Genomic DNA, 16,910 nt, shown 5'->3' with positions numbered 1-16,910 from the left:
GGTCAAAGTTTAAGTCTTTATTCAATGAAATGCTTGAGCGTTCAAATTACTGTAGCTGTGTGAAGTATTTGTTTCCAGTCTTGTCTGTCGCTGTGGTGTTTCTCTAAATGAGCTTGATGAGGAGAGAAATCCAAACTCAAGAGAAGCAGCTTCACCAACTTCAACAGAACTTCTCCTCCAGAAGCTGGACAAACTGGAGGATCATTTGTATGCTGTGGGTGAGTTACTGAGATCTATTTTGCTTCAGTGTTGTTGTAGACTTTGAATACTCGATGAACACAAATTCTTGCAGACAAGAGAAAACTCAAAGTGAGAAACAAGAAGAAGTCAGCAAAGAAGCTGTTTCAAAACTCCGATCTCTTAAAGAAATGGACTGTGGAACTTTCTGAGGACAATCAGAGGAAGGCTGAGGATCTTTTTCAGAAATACGGCTATAATGCCTTCCTCAGTGACCAGATGCCTCTGGATCGGGAGCTGCCGGACACTCGAGACCACAGAATTTTTTTTTAAATCTATAAAAAATTTCAGAGCATTTCCATGAATGACTGAAACTTACTTTCAGTCATTCATGGAAATGCTCTGACGTTCTTGATGGATTCATCCATTTTGCTTTTGTCATTGTTCTGTAGATGCATTGGACGTGAATATCCACACAATCTGCCCACCATCAGCGTGGTGCTGATTTATCTGGTTGAGGCTCTGTCTGTCATTCAAAGAGCCATTTACAGCATCATCAACAGAACTCCAGCCCACCTGCTGAAAGAGATCATACTGGTGGACGACCACAGCAAAACCACAAAACCACATTAAACACTATAGACTCAGATTTTACACAAACTGAGCCAGTCATTCTGGATGTATGTCTTCACAGAAGAGCTGAAGACAGCTGTATGTTGGTGAAGATGGTGACCCATCCAAAGCAGACAGGCCTGTCCCAGGCCAGAATCTCAGGCTGGTTCTACTATGGCAAAGTGAGCCAAGAAAATATCCCCCACAAGATAGTCTTTACCATGTCTACATGCCTAAATGCATTGAGTTGCTGTCATGTGATTGGCTGATTAAATATTTGCGTTAGCGAGCAGTTGAACAGGTGTACCTAATAAAGTGGCCAGGGATTATATATATCTCTCCTCACACAAGTGTTTTATTATACAGTAAGCAGTGAGAATTGGTCTCCATATGTCCAGTTCACACCAATCTGCCCGCTGTCTAATTGATCCAGGCTCAGGCAGGTTTCCAGAGCTGTACTTGTGTTCAGATACAAAAAGGTTTAAGCAACACATGTACTGGGACTTCAAACAGGTGATTAATCATGACCTAGAAAGTATAATGCCAGAACCTCTGCATGCAAAACGCCCATGTTCAAATACTTTTGAGGATATACCTGGTGCTTTTTCTTGTTTTTAGTGACAGGCTATACAGAACAGAGGCACTAAACACTGTCTGGAGATCAGTGAGGACCACAAAGGAAAATATGAAGTTTTAATTCAGGAGTGCAGAAATCAAATCTGGACGATACAGTAAGTAATTCAGGATTATGAAATGTATATGCTTAATTCATTTATATAAATGTGTTGAAATGTGGGACACTTTGTATAAACCTCACAGATCAAACTTGGTCAAAGTAGTATGTCAAATAATACTCTCAACATGTAGTCAGTCCCTCTGCACAAAATGCTGATTTTTTTATTTTATTTATTTTTTTAATTTTATAACATAACTACCCAGCTAACAAAATCTGTTCTAAAAACATTTTGCTAACATTCTCATTAAGTTATGAAAATGTTATTTCTGAGTGCGGACAATAAGGGAACATTCCAATTTATAATTTTGCAAACATTATGGGAAGGTTACTTTTGAATGTTCTCAAAACATTCTTTAACATTTAAAAAATGTTAGACGAACATCCAACCAAAATTGGTTGCGCTTTATTTTGCTGGTCCACTTTCAACATTCTACTAACTATAAGTAACTGTGCAACTACATGTCAACTAACTCACAGTATTACTGTTAGGGTTAATAGAATAAGTTGACATTTAGTTGCAAAGTTACTTATAGACAGTAGAATGTCTGTTGGGAGCATTAGCAGATATTAAGCAGACAGTCTAGTAATACTGTAACGACTGCTAGTTGACGTAGAGTTGCAGAGTTACTTAAAGTTAGTTGAATGTCTAAAGTGGACTATCGAAATAAAGTGTTACCCTAAAATGATGTATAAATAATGTTTTTGTGTTCAAATTTTGAGAACATTATTTGAACGAACATTCTATTAATGTTACTGGAAGAACATTTGTTCATAGCTTTGTGAGAACCTTGCCAGAATGTTAGCCAAAGTTCTGAGAATGTTCCCTATTAGCTGGGTAATAATAATAAATAATACAGTCTTCTCCTCTTCTGTTATGAATTGTCTGCTACGAATTTATTCCACTTTTCCTGCCATATCGTCATAGCTTTATCCTGTAGTTGTGGTGACAAGGAACTGTACCTGTTAAAAAGGAAGAAAATGCAACCTTAAACTTGTCTACGTACCTGAAATTATTTATCAACTGAAAGTGTATGAATTAATCTTGCACCTGATTGAATTCATCGCAATTTCCTTTAGAGTGCCCAGGTTTGCGCTCAGCCCTCCAATACCCACAAAGGCCTGGTAGAAATCATAGGAGAGCCCTGTGGTCCCGAATAAGGTGGGATCATCAGAGCTCACCACTATGGGATGACCGTCTGACATTAGTGCCGCGGCGGGGTGGTTTCGCAGATCCGAGACTAGCTGTAGCACCTGGAGAAAACCAAACACTGTTTATTCAACCAGTCACACTTACATTATAATTCTGCCAAGTCTGTCCAAATATCATTTTTAATCACACCATGTGAAGTACAACAAACTTTATTTGAGGGACAAACTAGCCCCCACCCATGTGTTTTGCACTGCAGCCATACCTGGTTGGAAATGGGACACAACTCCACAGCCACCCCTCTCGTCCTGGAGAGCTGCTTGGCCAGGGGATGATGTCCCAGCGCAAAGCCATGTCCAATGCGGCTGGTGTTAAACAACAGAGCGTCCAACACATTCCTGTCCACATCTGTCCCATCTAAATCTAAAAGCAAACATCCACAGTTTAACGTGGCAAATGTTCACACAATCAAGAAAACGTTTGAATGTTTAGAGGACATTTAGAAATAACATTTTCAGAATGTAATTGGAACATTGGTGAAATGTTCTTAGACCATATTTTTGTAGCTGGGTATTTGTAACTGTGAAAATAAGTGAGCTACATACTGACCTGTTTCTCCAGCATGGAAAAAGAAAGGAAGTTGTGTTTTCATCTCTGAAGGGAGTGATAAGGCATCTCGAAAGTACCAGATAGATCTTCCAGTGTCTTCACGACCTACCTACAGCAATAAATTGATCAAAGACATGCAGTCATTGTTACATGCAGGGATCAAGCCCAATTTCCTTGTGAAAAAGAACTTTAGCATACTTTTAAAAAGAGTATACATGTCATGAAAAAAATTACTTTAAAGACAGCCTTCCTGTGAGCTATGAGGTTATTCGATAGTATTTGCTTCTGTTGAAGCCGTTAGACTGCATTATTTCAACTTTTAAAATAATTGTGTTTAGCAGCAGAATTCGTTGTGAAAAACTACATTACCCATGATGCTGTACAGATAATTCCACCAATCAGAGAGTTGAAACAAGCGGCAAAAGATCTTGTCTTTTCGATCTCCTTATGCTCTCAAAATACTTAAATATTTGATTATATATATATCCATATTTTGCAATAAACATCAAGTATGGTGTTTTTATATAGGCCCATTTGAGTAGCGCAAAATGGCTCATAACTCCTAAACTGTTTGTTGCAGGCTCGTGTCTTGTATAATTGGAATCCTTGGCTCTATATAAACAATCAACAAATGAGTAGTTTTATATTTCTCCATTGTTTTTAATTTTATAATGTTGTTTGCAATGCTTCATATGATTGTAGTTATTTCTATCACTAAAGCGTTACACAGTCTTCTATTTTATTTTCAGATACTTTTTGCTTCAAATCAACATTTGTAATGTTATGATTCTCCTCGTAGTTGGTTGGTTTATAACGCTTTAAACAAAGATTTTTTTGAAATCCCAATGGGAGAAATGATGAAAACACTTGCACTCAACTGCCTGATACACGGCATCAAGGCAACTAGTCAGCTGCCAAAGCTTTCGAACGCAGCCATTTTCTTTCACCTCCTCTTGACCACCTCTCTTTCTTATTTGCTATTTCTTTTTTCCTCCCTGTGGTAAATGTGGTATATAATTTTACCCCTTTCATTTTTTTATTTTGTTCAAATAGTCAAATTCTGTTCAAAAAGTCTCTTCTGTGTCTGCCATGGTTTATTGGTTCTTTTAGTTATTTTGCTGTGGCCTGCTGACAGTGCAGACAGACACATTTACTTTTCAGATCTTTTAGGTCCCTTGGTTATTGCATTCTGGTGGCACGGCTACAGATTGTAGCCTAACTTAATTCAAGGGTGAGATTACCAGGTCAAATCCAGCGACGATGTCTGGATATTTTCGCTGCATTTCTATGGCCTCTTGCACTGCTTGCTTTACTTGATACACATAAAGATTCCTGCGTATGCATTCAGATCAGCAGAAAAGTATATTAAATCCTCCTGTCGAAACAAAATCCTAGACAATATAATTCATCTTTTTGAACTGAGAGTTCGCTAAAATGTTTCTTGTTCTTACTCTGCAGTAATTTATGGCATGTGTCTTTGCTTTTGTGATCTCGAGTTGATGTTTCAAGGAAGCATTATTTTACCTGTGGACAGTGAAGATTATACGAGTTCCTATGAAGTCTGGATGATTTGCTCTGAACTGTTCAGTGATGTTTCTGTAGACCTCCAGAGACCACACTCTGTCATGAGTAGTGCCATCCAGTTCATACGCCTAAACATAATATCATTTTACAATATAGATGGTTTTCAGGACAATATAAAATAAACATGGTTTTCACATAAATTTAAGGATTTGGATTTAGATATGGATTGTTCATGGATTTATTTAAATGACCAGTCTGTAAGGGACCTTTTATTAGGGGATTTTACATTTTTAAAGTGCCCCTGTTATGCTTTTTCAGGTAGTGTGTAATATGACAGTTTGTGAATGTAAAAGGTCTGCAAAGTTTCAAAGATCAAAGTTATTGTCTCCCAAAAGAAAGAATAGATTCTGAACTGCCTGAAACAAGTGGTCAGTAATTCCAGTCTTCCTGCACGAGCCTACGTAGGCTTGTAACAAATTTGCATAATGCCAACCTATAGTTTTCATTGGCTGCCGTGAATAACATCTACTTTGACCCACCCTCAAACACTGTAGCTGTAGCTGAAGCCTGGAAGAGTTTGGTTTGTGTTGTCGACATGTCAAGATCTGCTTTGCATACTCGGACATACTACTAGGCTCACATACTGTTTTTAACATACTGTATAGTACGGCATGTTCAGACGCAGAGTGAATCCTTTATCGAGCCGAGGTGATGCTACAACGTATATTGTGAGAAAATGAAAGCCTTTTTTGGCCTTGGATGCATGTAGGAGACCTCCAAAACGAAATTAAGAACCTTTAAAATAGCATAATAGAGGCACTTAAAGTAAAACATGCTATATGATCACAAATTATTTTAGAGCACATACTGTATAAACTTATGGTAATGTGATTTAACAGTTGCAAACCTTGGACTGTCCGACCCTCAGCTCCACGTACATGATGTTGTCTTCGTAAAGTTCCTTCAGAGCCTCGTAAATGTAGTCCTTAAAAACAGGTGCATAGTTGATCAGCCCAGATAGAGCACTAAAAATCTTCTCAAACCTGTCCCATGCTGCATCTTGTGTTGGATAAGACGTCTCCGGGTCTTCCGTGAAGAGTGTAAGATTCCGCATTAAACTGAGAAATTGAATTCATGTAATTAGTCTATTTTCAGTTTGTTGGTTTTAGAACTGGTTATAATTAAATATCAATATATTTGGACACACACACACACACACACACACACTGCTGCTGTTGATTATTGCTGTTGTTGTAGATTAATGCTGCTGCAGAGCAAGTACAGGAACTTGCTACTGCCAATAAATACACAGATAGGCTGCTATGAGCATACTAATGCTACACTAATAGAATATATATAATTGCCCATAGCAGATCTATACAGGTGGAGCTGGGGAAGGAGGAGAGTTACAGAGGAACTCTGATTGAGAGTGCTGCAAACTGCTATAGTGAACGCTAAGCAGCTATTTAAATGTTGAGCAGCAAGTTCAGTGGCTGCAGATGCCACATGAACCAATCAACTTGTACCATGTAGTTAACAATGTAAATATCAGCAGTTACATTAAGGACCCATCAGCCTGCGCCATAGCACATATAGCAATAACATATCCTGAACGGTCACTGTTATTGATTGTACCAGTTGTTATTTTATGCCTGATGTTGAAATAAGTGTAATCACCTGTTATCAAAGGCAGTAACGTCACTGAGACTGGCCCTCAGCATGTCTAGCCGTTTCCAGACAAAGCATCCCCAGCGCGGAAAGGGTGTAGTGGTAGAGAAAATGAACTGCAGTGAGCCGTCCCACGTGAAGCAGATGTAACAATGAGGCCTATATGTTGCATTCAGCACCAGCCATTCCACACTCACCATAGCGGAGCTGTGGATGTGAAGGGCAGCACCTGTAAGGCACAGAGTAATTTTGTCATCTGAAAGGCAGATGGGCCCCAAATATGTGATTTTTTTTTCCTTAAAACCATTTCAGCGCAAACTTTCAGAGATTTCTTTGGTCATGTCAGTCACAGTGCTGATTGTCTACACAATGTTACAAATACTAACCCCTAACCCTACCGTACACACCTTAACCTTAAAGGGGTCCTATTACATGTTTTTTTTTACATTCTCAGCTTTTTTTTAGTGTGTAATGTTGCTGTTTGAGCAAGTTACAAAGCACATAGTCCCTCCAAAGGGAGTTATTCTCTATATCAGTGCACACTGTTTCTGAACTCCCTGAAACACCTGCATTGTAGTCTTGAGTTTTCTTCCGGGAACAAACACATCACAATATTCCTCATTTAAATAATAAAAATTATTTGAGTTGGTTGAGTTGAGTTAGTAGTGTTGAAACAGTTATACTAAGGGGCATGACATTTCTCAAACACTCTTGAAGCGGCTGACTAATCACAACACACTGGTGTATGAGTGCATAAAGTGTCCAACATTACACACTTCCTCTTTTTAAGTTAATTAAGTACATTACCTGGGTATTTAAAGTGAACACACTACTTGCACTATTTATACTACAAAACAACATAGAATAGTGCATAAGTATGTGAACTGGGACACACCTAGAGTGTTACTGACAGACCGGGAAGAGAGGTGCTGCGACAATGTAAAATATGTGAAAAAGAACATCCCAAACATATAACCATTTTTTACCCTTTGGCATTTTCTGTAGCAGTTTGAAGACAGGGCTTTTTTGCACAATGTGCCGCACTTTGAAGAAGTGATTGGCAGGTGGGAAAGGTGAATAAACCATTTCCTTCAGCTTTAGCTGGTGTAGGAGTGAATCCAGCTGCAGTTCTGCTGGAGTGAGCTCCACTCCACCTCCTACTTGCTGGGAGATCTCCTGCTTCAGCATCAGATCCCTCTGATGGGGGTCTGGCATTGGATTACACTCTCTGATACATGGTAAAATCAGCATGATCAGAGCTACCCTGCTGAAGATATGCCAGAAGAGACCCCTCATGCTGGTACAGAGATCCTGAGACAATGAGAGAGTGAAATTCCCATGCTTGTTAGTGATTTTAGAAAAGTGATTGGTATTTATCAAATGTGTCTGATGGTTATACATTCTTTTACTCAGAACAATTTGCACCTAAACTACATTTTTAGGTGTATTTTACATCTTTGAACATCAATTTTATTAATAGATATTATTTTTTATTATTATCGTGATCAAACATGATCAAATTGTAACCTACATCATAATTACTATTATATTCAACACATTGTTTTAAATTGGTTGCTTGACTCCTAGCTTTTGCAATAATCAAGTAACTGACATTTCTAACAGTCTAACATAGAAAATATACACTCAGCAGTAAGAAAAACAGCAAACCTTAAAATATTACTATTGATTATAAATAATAACTCCATCGAAATGCTAAACGTGACCTTACCTTCAAGTTTATTTTATTCATTACTCCCTTTTTGTTCCCCGCTATTCGTCTTACATTCAGAGAGCATGTATTTCAGCTGCCTTGTTTCTGTATGTCAAGTTCCTCATTCTGCAGGACAGCACATATTAAGAATGTGATGACAATAGAGCATGTGACATACTGTGAAATCTCAAATGACTCGTAGAATAAGACCCTTCACAAACAGTTCTCATTATGACATTCTCCAAATGACTGACATTTACCCGATTAACCCACAATCATCCACATTAGACTGAGTAAAACACAATGGGAGAAGATCTGGTCTATATTGTTTTTTATTTTATCATTTTCACATCAATATAATCTTTGCAGTGTTAACAGACACGTTTGGTTCTGATATACAAGTCATGCTCTGCACCACAGGAATGGACAGCAAATAAACATTCAACTCAACACATCGTAATAGTCAAGTCTGTGTCACCAGTTTGTTGGATGTTCAAGATGTAGCTGTTGTCGAAATGATTATTAGAGTCAGTTCACAAACTAATAAGAGCTTTGGAATTTTATGTAATTTCTACATCAGTTTAAATTTTTACATTTCTGTAAACATAAACATGTTATATTCCAGCTGCATTCGAAATCAAACACATGAGATGTTCAGGACCAGAGTTCCAGCAGCCAATCAAAACACTATTTTGATCCTTTTTACAGCAATAATGAATCACCACATACAGAACACACGCATACACATGATATTTTCTTAAATACAGACAGACAGACACAGGAATGGAGTCTTTAACATCAGAATGAAAATAAAAATACAACATCAAACAATGGCGTTCTGCCGTGGTTCTAAAAGGTTCCCTCTGTGAGTGAGAATCAGTCCATGAACTTGCGGTTCTGGTTTGCACCAAACAGCACAACTCGGATTTCAGGCATCATCTGGAAAGAAATCAAAAGCAAATCAAAATCTAGCATTATGCTTCTCATAATCAGTGTTGGAGTAACACATTACAAGTAACACGAGTTATGTAATCAGATATCTTTTTCAAGTTACTAGTAAAGTAATGCATAAGTTACTTTTTCAAACAAGTAACGCAAGTTGTGTGCGCTGTGTGTAAACATGATGGTTATTGTAGTTCTAGACTAAATGTGAGCATTTACTCGTCTCACTTGCACAAAAACAGATTCAGTATTCCTCGAAAAGAATATAAACAGTGAAATGCAAACTATTAAGCAAACCTGCAATAATTAAAATGTTAAATAATACATAATTAAAGTATTTAATCTCACTTTATTAACCAGTGTCTTTGCTGCTGGCCTTCCGATGATCCAATTCAACCATACTAAGCAGCAAAAATGACTTTAGTTAAACATCACATTTGTGTTTCATTTTTTTGTTTTTATTGCTGAAGTAAGAGTGTTGAACTTTCTTCTCCTGCATCATTTCACTTTTGGTGTGAAAGGGCCTTGATGTTTGGCATAAATAGAACCAAACAACCAAGCCCAGCCCAGATGAGAAAAAGTAACTCAAACGTAACCTAACATTACTTTCCATAAAAAGTAACTAATTAACGCAATCAGTTACTTTTTTTTTTTTGGGAGTAACGCAATATTGCAACGCATTTTTTTAAAAATAACTTTTCCCAACACTGATCATAATCCTCTCAGCCCAAATGCTGTATACCTGTTGTGCCATGAGGTCCAGCCTGCTCTCCAGAGTGTTGGACACTTTGATCTTCCCATCAGCATTATACAGCTCAATACCACCAGAGCTACACAGAAAAACACACAAACTTTCATTTTAAAGATTAAAAAAAGAGAGCTAACATTGTTCAGGCTAATTTTATAAATGAGGAACTGCTTAAGAAGCGCAGATGCTTACATTTCTGGAGAGAGGAAGTGGTCCTGGTCAATGCGCACTTCAAGACTGTCCTTCACAGCTGCCTTGTAGATGGGGATGTTTTTCTGCACAGCAGCCTAATAAAAGACATATTTTGCTAAGGTCAGTTAGAGCAGATTATTTTAGTAGCTATGTTTCCATCCAAAGTTGCAAAATTGTAATATCGTATAAATCATTTGCAAATAAAGCAGCGTTTCCATCCCATGTGACCAAAAGAACAAAATCGTCACTTCCTGGGAAATTGGCACAAAAAATATCTATAGTAAAAATGGAAGTTACTGCAATTGGGGAAGCCACTGTGGCTCTTTTTCATCATAAATGACTCAGAGCGCACAAACAGAACGCAATAAACTCTTTTATGTTATCTTGTGTTCGGACGCCTGGTGTTTATGAACACATTCTTGTGAGACGCTTCTTGGAGGGAATTATACCAAATTATTTTGATGACAGACTATGGTTCATGCATGTCAGAATAATCAAAGCAACATTTGAGAGGCTGTGCAATGCGATTGGTCCGCCGGTTAGTCCAGTGATCCAATCACATCCACTGTTGAGGCAAAGTCACGTGAGTTTTTTGTTGTGCATCGAGGGATTTATTCGGTAAATGTGTTTCCATCGTAGTTTATGCGCATGTCTTCTTATCGGATAAAAAAAAAATGTATCCGCCTTGAGTGCATACTTTTTTTTTTTTTATGCACATTTTTTGAATTTATGCCATCCAGCGATATTCAAAAATGTGCATAAAAATAAATTAATGGTTTCAGTTGTCATTGAATATACATCTACAGACCTGCACTATCCCCACGTCTTGTTTGCGGCAACGGATAGTCACTTTGGGTTCCAGGAGCTGGTAAAAACCCTGAAACATGAGAATATTAGAGCGTAAAACTCACAGAAAGTCTTTGACAGATCTGATTTGCTACATTATGTTTGCTTATTGCTCACCTGCAGGATAAGTCCGTCCATCAGAGCAGCGTATCTAGATGGATCTCTGGCTATATTCGCTAGTCGCTGACGAGCGTCGTTTAGCAAATCCTAAAGAGCACAGAATTAACAACAGAAACTCCTACCCAAAATTTTGTTTAAGGTTGGATTTTCCACAAAAGAAAGCAGGAACTAACCGAAATCATGTCATCACGGGCCTTCAGGACCTTCAGTCTGGCCTGGTTCATTAGGTTGGACATTTGACTGTGGACATGAAGCAAACAATTAAAACACTATTAGGGACATGGAATTAACAAGTAGAACATTTCATAAATAATTAAATTATCTGAAACCGTTTTACAGCATGAAACGCTTGTTTGAGTAACACATTTTGAGGAAACTGGGAATTTCCACAGTAATGATTTGGGCGTCAAGTTGCTTCAGTCAGAGGAAGTCACACTCACATTTTCTTCTGCTGTTCGATCTGCTTCTCCTTCTTCTCGTAATACTCCATAATCTTCAGACGCTGGGTCTGAACCAACCGACCTTTCTCAATGTTGAACTCCTCCTCTGCCTGCAGGGGGAGTCACTTATCACCATATATATATATACACACAATTTCCACTATAACATTGCATTACTTCAATGGAATAATTTAAAGCTAAAAGAAAAATTACCTTTGCATCAATCTCCTCTGCTTTTTCATTGGCCTCCTGCTCAATGAAAGCCATCATGTGCTTGATCTGGAAAAATATGGGAAATGATAGGAGAACAATTCAATATCAATGGGGAAAAAGGCTTTAATGGAACCTGAAATCAGTGTAAATCAGCATTAAAATGTAAATACAGGCAAAACAAATAATACTAAATCTGATTAAACAAGTTACAGTAGCAATAAGAGCTGCATGTTGTGGCCCCATCACAAGGATGTGAAATCCTTGTGGAATCTGTCTAGTGTGTGTGTGTGTGTTTAGTAGGTTTCATATATGTTATGCAGAATTATGCAGAACATCCTACATAATATTTTGCTCCATCTGCATTCTGTATTTTGTGATACATATTTAATATCATTCATCACACTACTTTGATGCGCTGATTAATTTAATTTGACCTTATTGATCCTTTATGCAAATGTGCGTGATTTACTTTAATACACCCTTTTAAATGTATACATACAAACTCACTGTTATCATTTAGACAGGTCTCGTGATGCAAGCGCGTGTCTAATAAATGAATGACGAACAACCTTGAAGGCCACATCATCTTATTATATCACGATGCTCGTGTCAGGCTCGTCTAAAACAACGCATTTAGCAAAGCCGTGAATGGTTAATGTCGCTATAGTGTTACGCTGTAATGAAGATGAAATTATGCATTTGAACGCGTTTTCACCTGCTTCTGGACGTCGGCATCGCTGAGCGCCATGACTGCTGCTGCTGCTGCTGTAAGAGGATTTTAAACTCCACCGACAGAAAAGGCTCGTGTCGCGGCAACGGAAAGACGTCTTATATTTATGAAGAAGTTAAAATATCTTTGAAAAAGCCTAAAGATTTAAAAACGCACAAAATGACATGAAAGTGGTCGATCGTGACAGTGTCAGAATCGTGAAAATAGACTGGAAGGATCAGCTGATTCTCAGTCAACGGTGACACATACGTCACGTGACGCGTGTTTCCTCTCCGGGAACCAATCAGATCTCAGTGCGCGTGTGGGCTTTTTATTGTGGTTTATGTGTACATGCGCTTACTTTGAACCTTTGACATAATAATAATAATAATATCAAACCATTTCACAAAAAAAGTGTAAAAATTTAAATAATAAAATAGACAAAAACTGACATAAAATGAAATGGATAATGAACAACTGAAAATGAAACATTTGAACACATTCTGGTTGTCAAATAGCATTCTACACTCCTAGGATATTTCTGTGTACTTGAGGGAAACTGATTTCATAAATCATTTAAAAGTGATAAAATAATGCTTAAAGGAACAGTTCACCCAAAAATAAAAATTCTGTCATCATTTACTCACTATCAAGTTCAAAACCTGAATACATTTCTTACTTCTGGTGAACACAAAAGAAGATATTTTGAAGAATATGGGTAACCAAACAGTTGAGGGACCCCACTGAATTCCATAGTGTTTTCAGTTTTGGGTGAACTATCCCTTTAAGGTCAGTATGAAAGTTTCAATTAAGAAAAGAAAAAAAAAAAAAATTAAACAGTGACCTTTATCACAAGGTGGACACTAACTTTGTTAAACAAACACGTCAAGTAAACAGGACTAAAGTAGGACAGATCAATGTGTCATGGCCCTGAATATAGAACAGAATAAAGATAAGTGGACGGATGGGAGTTTTTACTGCTTTGTCACGTCCCCATGAGTCGGACAGATGTAATAGGATAGGGGGTGGGGTTTAGGGGACAGGGAAAGGGAGGTGCTGAATTGCATTCTGTTGCAGTAATGCCCATAAGCTCCAGTGACCCCTCCTCTGTATTTATTCAAGCTTCAGTCTGCATTTGCTGACTAAATCGTGTGCTCAGACAAGGTAAGATCTGTTTTCAATAGCTGCTTTACAGAATATCAAATGTCATATGGAGTTTATGACTGGGTGTGTCTCTGTGTAGTCTTTTGTCTCTAACAGAAGGGTGAATGACAAAGCCAGAATTTACTGTCACCTGATTTCACCCAGTGCAACATGTTCCTGGATCAACATCTTTGTTGATTCTGGAACAACATTCTAATCAACCAAACAGATTTGAGGCACAAGTTTACAGTTTATGTCAAGTTAAATCAGTGTTATTCACCGATCATTTCCCTCTGATTTTATGGATAAGTTACGGTTAGATTTAGGGGTAGGGATATGGTTAGAATTAAATTTTCAGACAGGAATGTTGTTCCAGGATCAACAAAATATGTTGACCCAGGAATGCGTCTAACTCGGCAAAATCAGGATTTTCTCGCATTTTTTACTGCTTCATATAAATTATTTAAGTTTCCTGTATGGGTAGTATGAGAATGTAAGTTTGGACCGTTTATATTTTTAATTTCAAATTGATCTTTTCTTTTAAAGTTTGTTTTATATGAGGATAGTATCATATTATCATATTATATTAACTTGATACAGTGGATGTAGAATGGCTTATTCAGCCATACTTAACTAAATATTCCTGCTGGTTAGAAGAGGTTTATACAGAAATATTTGACCTGTGCTGTCGTCCTCTCCTGTTTCTCATTCTTTCCACAGGATCACATTCATCCATCTCTGCTGCCTCTGTCAGAGGTCAAAGTTAAAGTATTTCTTGCACATCTGATCCCTTTAAGTATGCTGACCTTTGATCTTGCTGATGGGCTTTAGTTTACTATCTCTTCACAATCTGACTGTTGACGCTGCAGATGTTTTCACTGTGACGTAACTGAAGCGGTGCTAGTGCAAACTCAAACGTTGTTACCATCATGTTATGTACTTCATTAATGGGATTGGACACGAAAATAACTGAAAAGCACTAATGAGTCTTCAGGAACCATGTCAGCAATATATTTATGAGTTTAGGCATCTATTTGTCTGTCTGTCTGTCTATCTATCTATCTATCTACACATTTAAAGGCACAATATGTACATTTTCGCCACTAGAGGTCTCTTATTCAAAACAAAGGCGTAGCTCGATGACGCCTTGATTTTGCGGAATCATGGGAGGTGTTGTCTTCACATTTACAGCCGGTGGAAAAGAATTGGGACAGGACTCGGGCAGAAATCATTTTCATGGATGAGATTTTTAACATTACTATAGTATTTATACATTGTTCACAGGATGTTTTTTTTTCTGAAACATTTTCGTTGAACATTCGTCTGTTTTTAAATGTTACATCTTGTTTCAGAATGTTCAGAGAACATGCAAAAATAATGTTCCTATAATGTGTGGAAAATTCTAAACTGCAATGTTCCCTTAACATTCATATAACCAAGAAAAAACGTTTTTAAAACATTTAAAAAACAGACATTTTGATTGTTCCGAGAACATTCAGAAGTAACGTTTTCATAACTTAATGACAACATTATCTATCTATCAATCTATCTATGCTCTAACCAATGTTACAATCATGTTATGTACTTCATTAACAGTTTTGGACACTAAAATAAATGGCAGTAGTGCGTCTTCAGCATGTCAGCAGGAGATTTATGAGTTTAGGGACTGATTAATCTGACAAATTAAATAAAATGTGGTCATAAAAGAGTAAGTATGTCCTACGTGAACTGAACCATGATCCTGTCATGCCATGTGAAATATCTGACATTCTCTGTTCATGTGAACAGATGGAGATATATATATAGGCTGCATAGCCAGTCAGATGTGTTACTGGCCTATACATAGATCAGAACATGACAACAGATAAGGATGTTTGTAATTCTTTGTAATTTGTCATGGACACACTTATGAAATGCTGAGGACAGATTTAGTAAATACTCCTTCACCACATTTATTTTTTTGCTCCTTGAATATCATATTTTGTTCAATTTGGTTTGGTCTCTTTCTCACAACTATTTATTAAGAAATAAGATACATGACTGAATTCATTCTGTCTCTCATCTTTAGGACTCACTGAAGACAGAACCTGTGAATATTAGTCTGATTTTTAGAGGGGAGAAAAAGATCTTCCATCCTGTCTGAGGACAGGCAGTTTGCGGGGCCCGAGCCTCCCCAGGATCTAACCTCAAGCCTGGAGGAGAGCAGCAGTGGTTCGGGCCGCTGGCAAACCGCTGGTCTGGCTGAGTCCTGGGCGTCTGTTAGCGACATGGAGCCAGAGCTTGGAAGTCTAGAAACCAGTGAGATGGTTCTAGTTCAAGAGGACCACAGCGAGAACCACTCCTCCACCTCTGACATCATCCACTTAGAGGCGGAGCTCCACGAGAGGGTGGAGTCAGGTGATGAAGAGGACCTTCAGAGCAGCATGCTGAGCATGATCGGCAGCGATAGGGAGTTGGCAGAGATTGGAGCACATGTCACATCTGCTGCAGAATCAGATCTCAAGCCTCCACAGACGGGGGAACTTCTGATATGTGTGGAGGAGCCAGTTGTGGAGGAAATTGAGACAGAGGTGGATTCTGAGCCAGTTTTCACTCACACTCCTCTTCTGTCCGAGCCGTCAGATTTCACACTGGCTTCTGTTCCCATACCTGAAATCATCTCACAGGTTTTAGATCATCTCCCACCCTCTGAAATCACACTGTCAGAGGAATCTCATACTAATACGCCTAGCGTGTCTCAAGACCACACAACGTCATCTTCAGAAGAGGTTGTTTCAAAGGCAGGCCCGCTTTCCACCTCGCTCTTTGAACTCCCAGTGCTGCTAGTAGGTGGCGCCGCCCTGGTGGCGGTAGTGGGAGTGCTTGCATATAGGCATACCTTGAGTAGAAAGTAGCAGGACTGTATATCTCTTTAATAACTTCAACATTGTACAACAATTCAACAAACTGTATTATTGATTATGTGATATAAAAATACAGTGTTATTAAATATTATAGTTTGTCCTATTTTATTTACACACACATACACATAAAAAGAGACTAAATATTCTACAGAGTAAATCTCACAACCCTGTCCTGTCACACATCTGGAACACGTTCATCCTGAATATCAAAAGGTAAATACATTATACTGTTTGCTTTACTGTCTTAAATTTATACTTATTTTGATTTAAATAATTGTCTGGACATGAAAAAATACTATAGTAAATACTTTAGTAAACTGTAGTATACTGTAGTATTTACAGCACTTTGTTAATGAATGCTACAGCATATTGTAGTATTAACTATAGTGAATTGATAAACTGTAATATATACTGTATTACAGTAAGCTGTAGTGTGTCATAGTAGGCTATAATATACCCTATAATTGTAG

General features: G+C 37.9%; 3 protein-coding genes across 5 annotated transcripts; 1 reads left to right on the top strand and 2 right to left on the bottom strand.

The window, feature by feature from the left end:
• Positions 1 to 1,468: 1,468 nt before the first annotated feature.
• ada2b (adenosine deaminase 2b) lies at positions 1,469 to 8,362 on the bottom strand. Of its 2 annotated transcripts, XM_051892143.1 has the most exons (10): positions 8,203 to 8,362; positions 7,460 to 7,784; positions 6,483 to 6,702; positions 5,713 to 5,923; positions 4,806 to 4,933; positions 4,523 to 4,613; positions 3,282 to 3,390; positions 2,938 to 3,095; positions 2,574 to 2,776; positions 1,469 to 2,485 (listed from the first exon to the last, which is right to left on the bottom strand). In XM_051892143.1, exons 1-10 carry the CDS (start codon positions 8,221 to 8,223, stop codon positions 2,398 to 2,400), a joined length of 1,554 nt encoding a protein of 517 aa, XP_051748103.1. In that variant the 5' UTR covers positions 8,224 to 8,362; the 3' UTR covers positions 1,469 to 2,397. The 2 variants fall into 2 exon arrangements, with proteins under 2 accessions (XP_051748103.1, XP_051748104.1); XM_051892144.1 differs by lacking the exons at positions 1,469 to 2,485; positions 2,574 to 2,776; positions 2,938 to 3,095 and having other exon boundaries at positions 3,276 to 3,390; positions 4,523 to 4,656.
• A 136-nt stretch (positions 8,363 to 8,498) lies between these two features.
• atp6v1e1b (ATPase H+ transporting V1 subunit E1b) lies at positions 8,499 to 12,670 on the bottom strand. The gene is made up of 9 exons (XM_051892156.1): positions 12,401 to 12,670; positions 11,686 to 11,751; positions 11,473 to 11,582; positions 11,206 to 11,272; positions 11,030 to 11,119; positions 10,875 to 10,943; positions 10,067 to 10,161; positions 9,869 to 9,956; positions 8,499 to 9,123 (listed from the first exon to the last, which is right to left on the bottom strand). Exons 1-9 carry the CDS (start codon positions 12,431 to 12,433, stop codon positions 9,061 to 9,063), a joined length of 681 nt encoding a protein of 226 aa, XP_051748116.1. The 5' UTR covers positions 12,434 to 12,670; the 3' UTR covers positions 8,499 to 9,060.
• Positions 12,671 to 13,396: 726 nt separating this feature from the next.
• si:ch211-214j24.14 (uncharacterized protein LOC559160 homolog) lies at positions 13,397 to 16,531 on the top strand. 2 transcript variants are annotated; one of them, XM_051892157.1, is made up of 2 exons: positions 13,397 to 13,558; positions 15,606 to 16,531. In XM_051892157.1, the coding sequence occupies exon 2, from the start codon at positions 15,805 to 15,807 to the stop codon at positions 16,429 to 16,431; it is 627 nt and encodes a 208-aa protein (XP_051748117.1). In that variant the 5' UTR covers positions 13,397 to 13,558; positions 15,606 to 15,804; the 3' UTR covers positions 16,432 to 16,531. The 2 variants fall into 2 exon arrangements, with proteins under 2 accessions (XP_051748117.1, XP_051748118.1); XM_051892158.1 differs by lacking the exon at positions 13,397 to 13,558 and adding an exon at positions 14,273 to 14,293.
• Positions 16,532 to 16,910: the final 379 nt, after the last annotated feature.

This window comes from Ctenopharyngodon idella, chromosome 4 (assembly GCF_019924925.1).
Source record: "Ctenopharyngodon idella isolate HZGC_01 chromosome 4, HZGC01, whole genome shotgun sequence".
In the NCBI taxonomy this organism is placed as follows: Eukaryota; Metazoa; Chordata; class Actinopteri; order Cypriniformes; family Xenocyprididae; genus Ctenopharyngodon; species Ctenopharyngodon idella.
The sequence above is the reverse complement of the archived record's forward strand: the minus strand, read 5'-3'. Positions and strand labels throughout refer to the sequence as shown.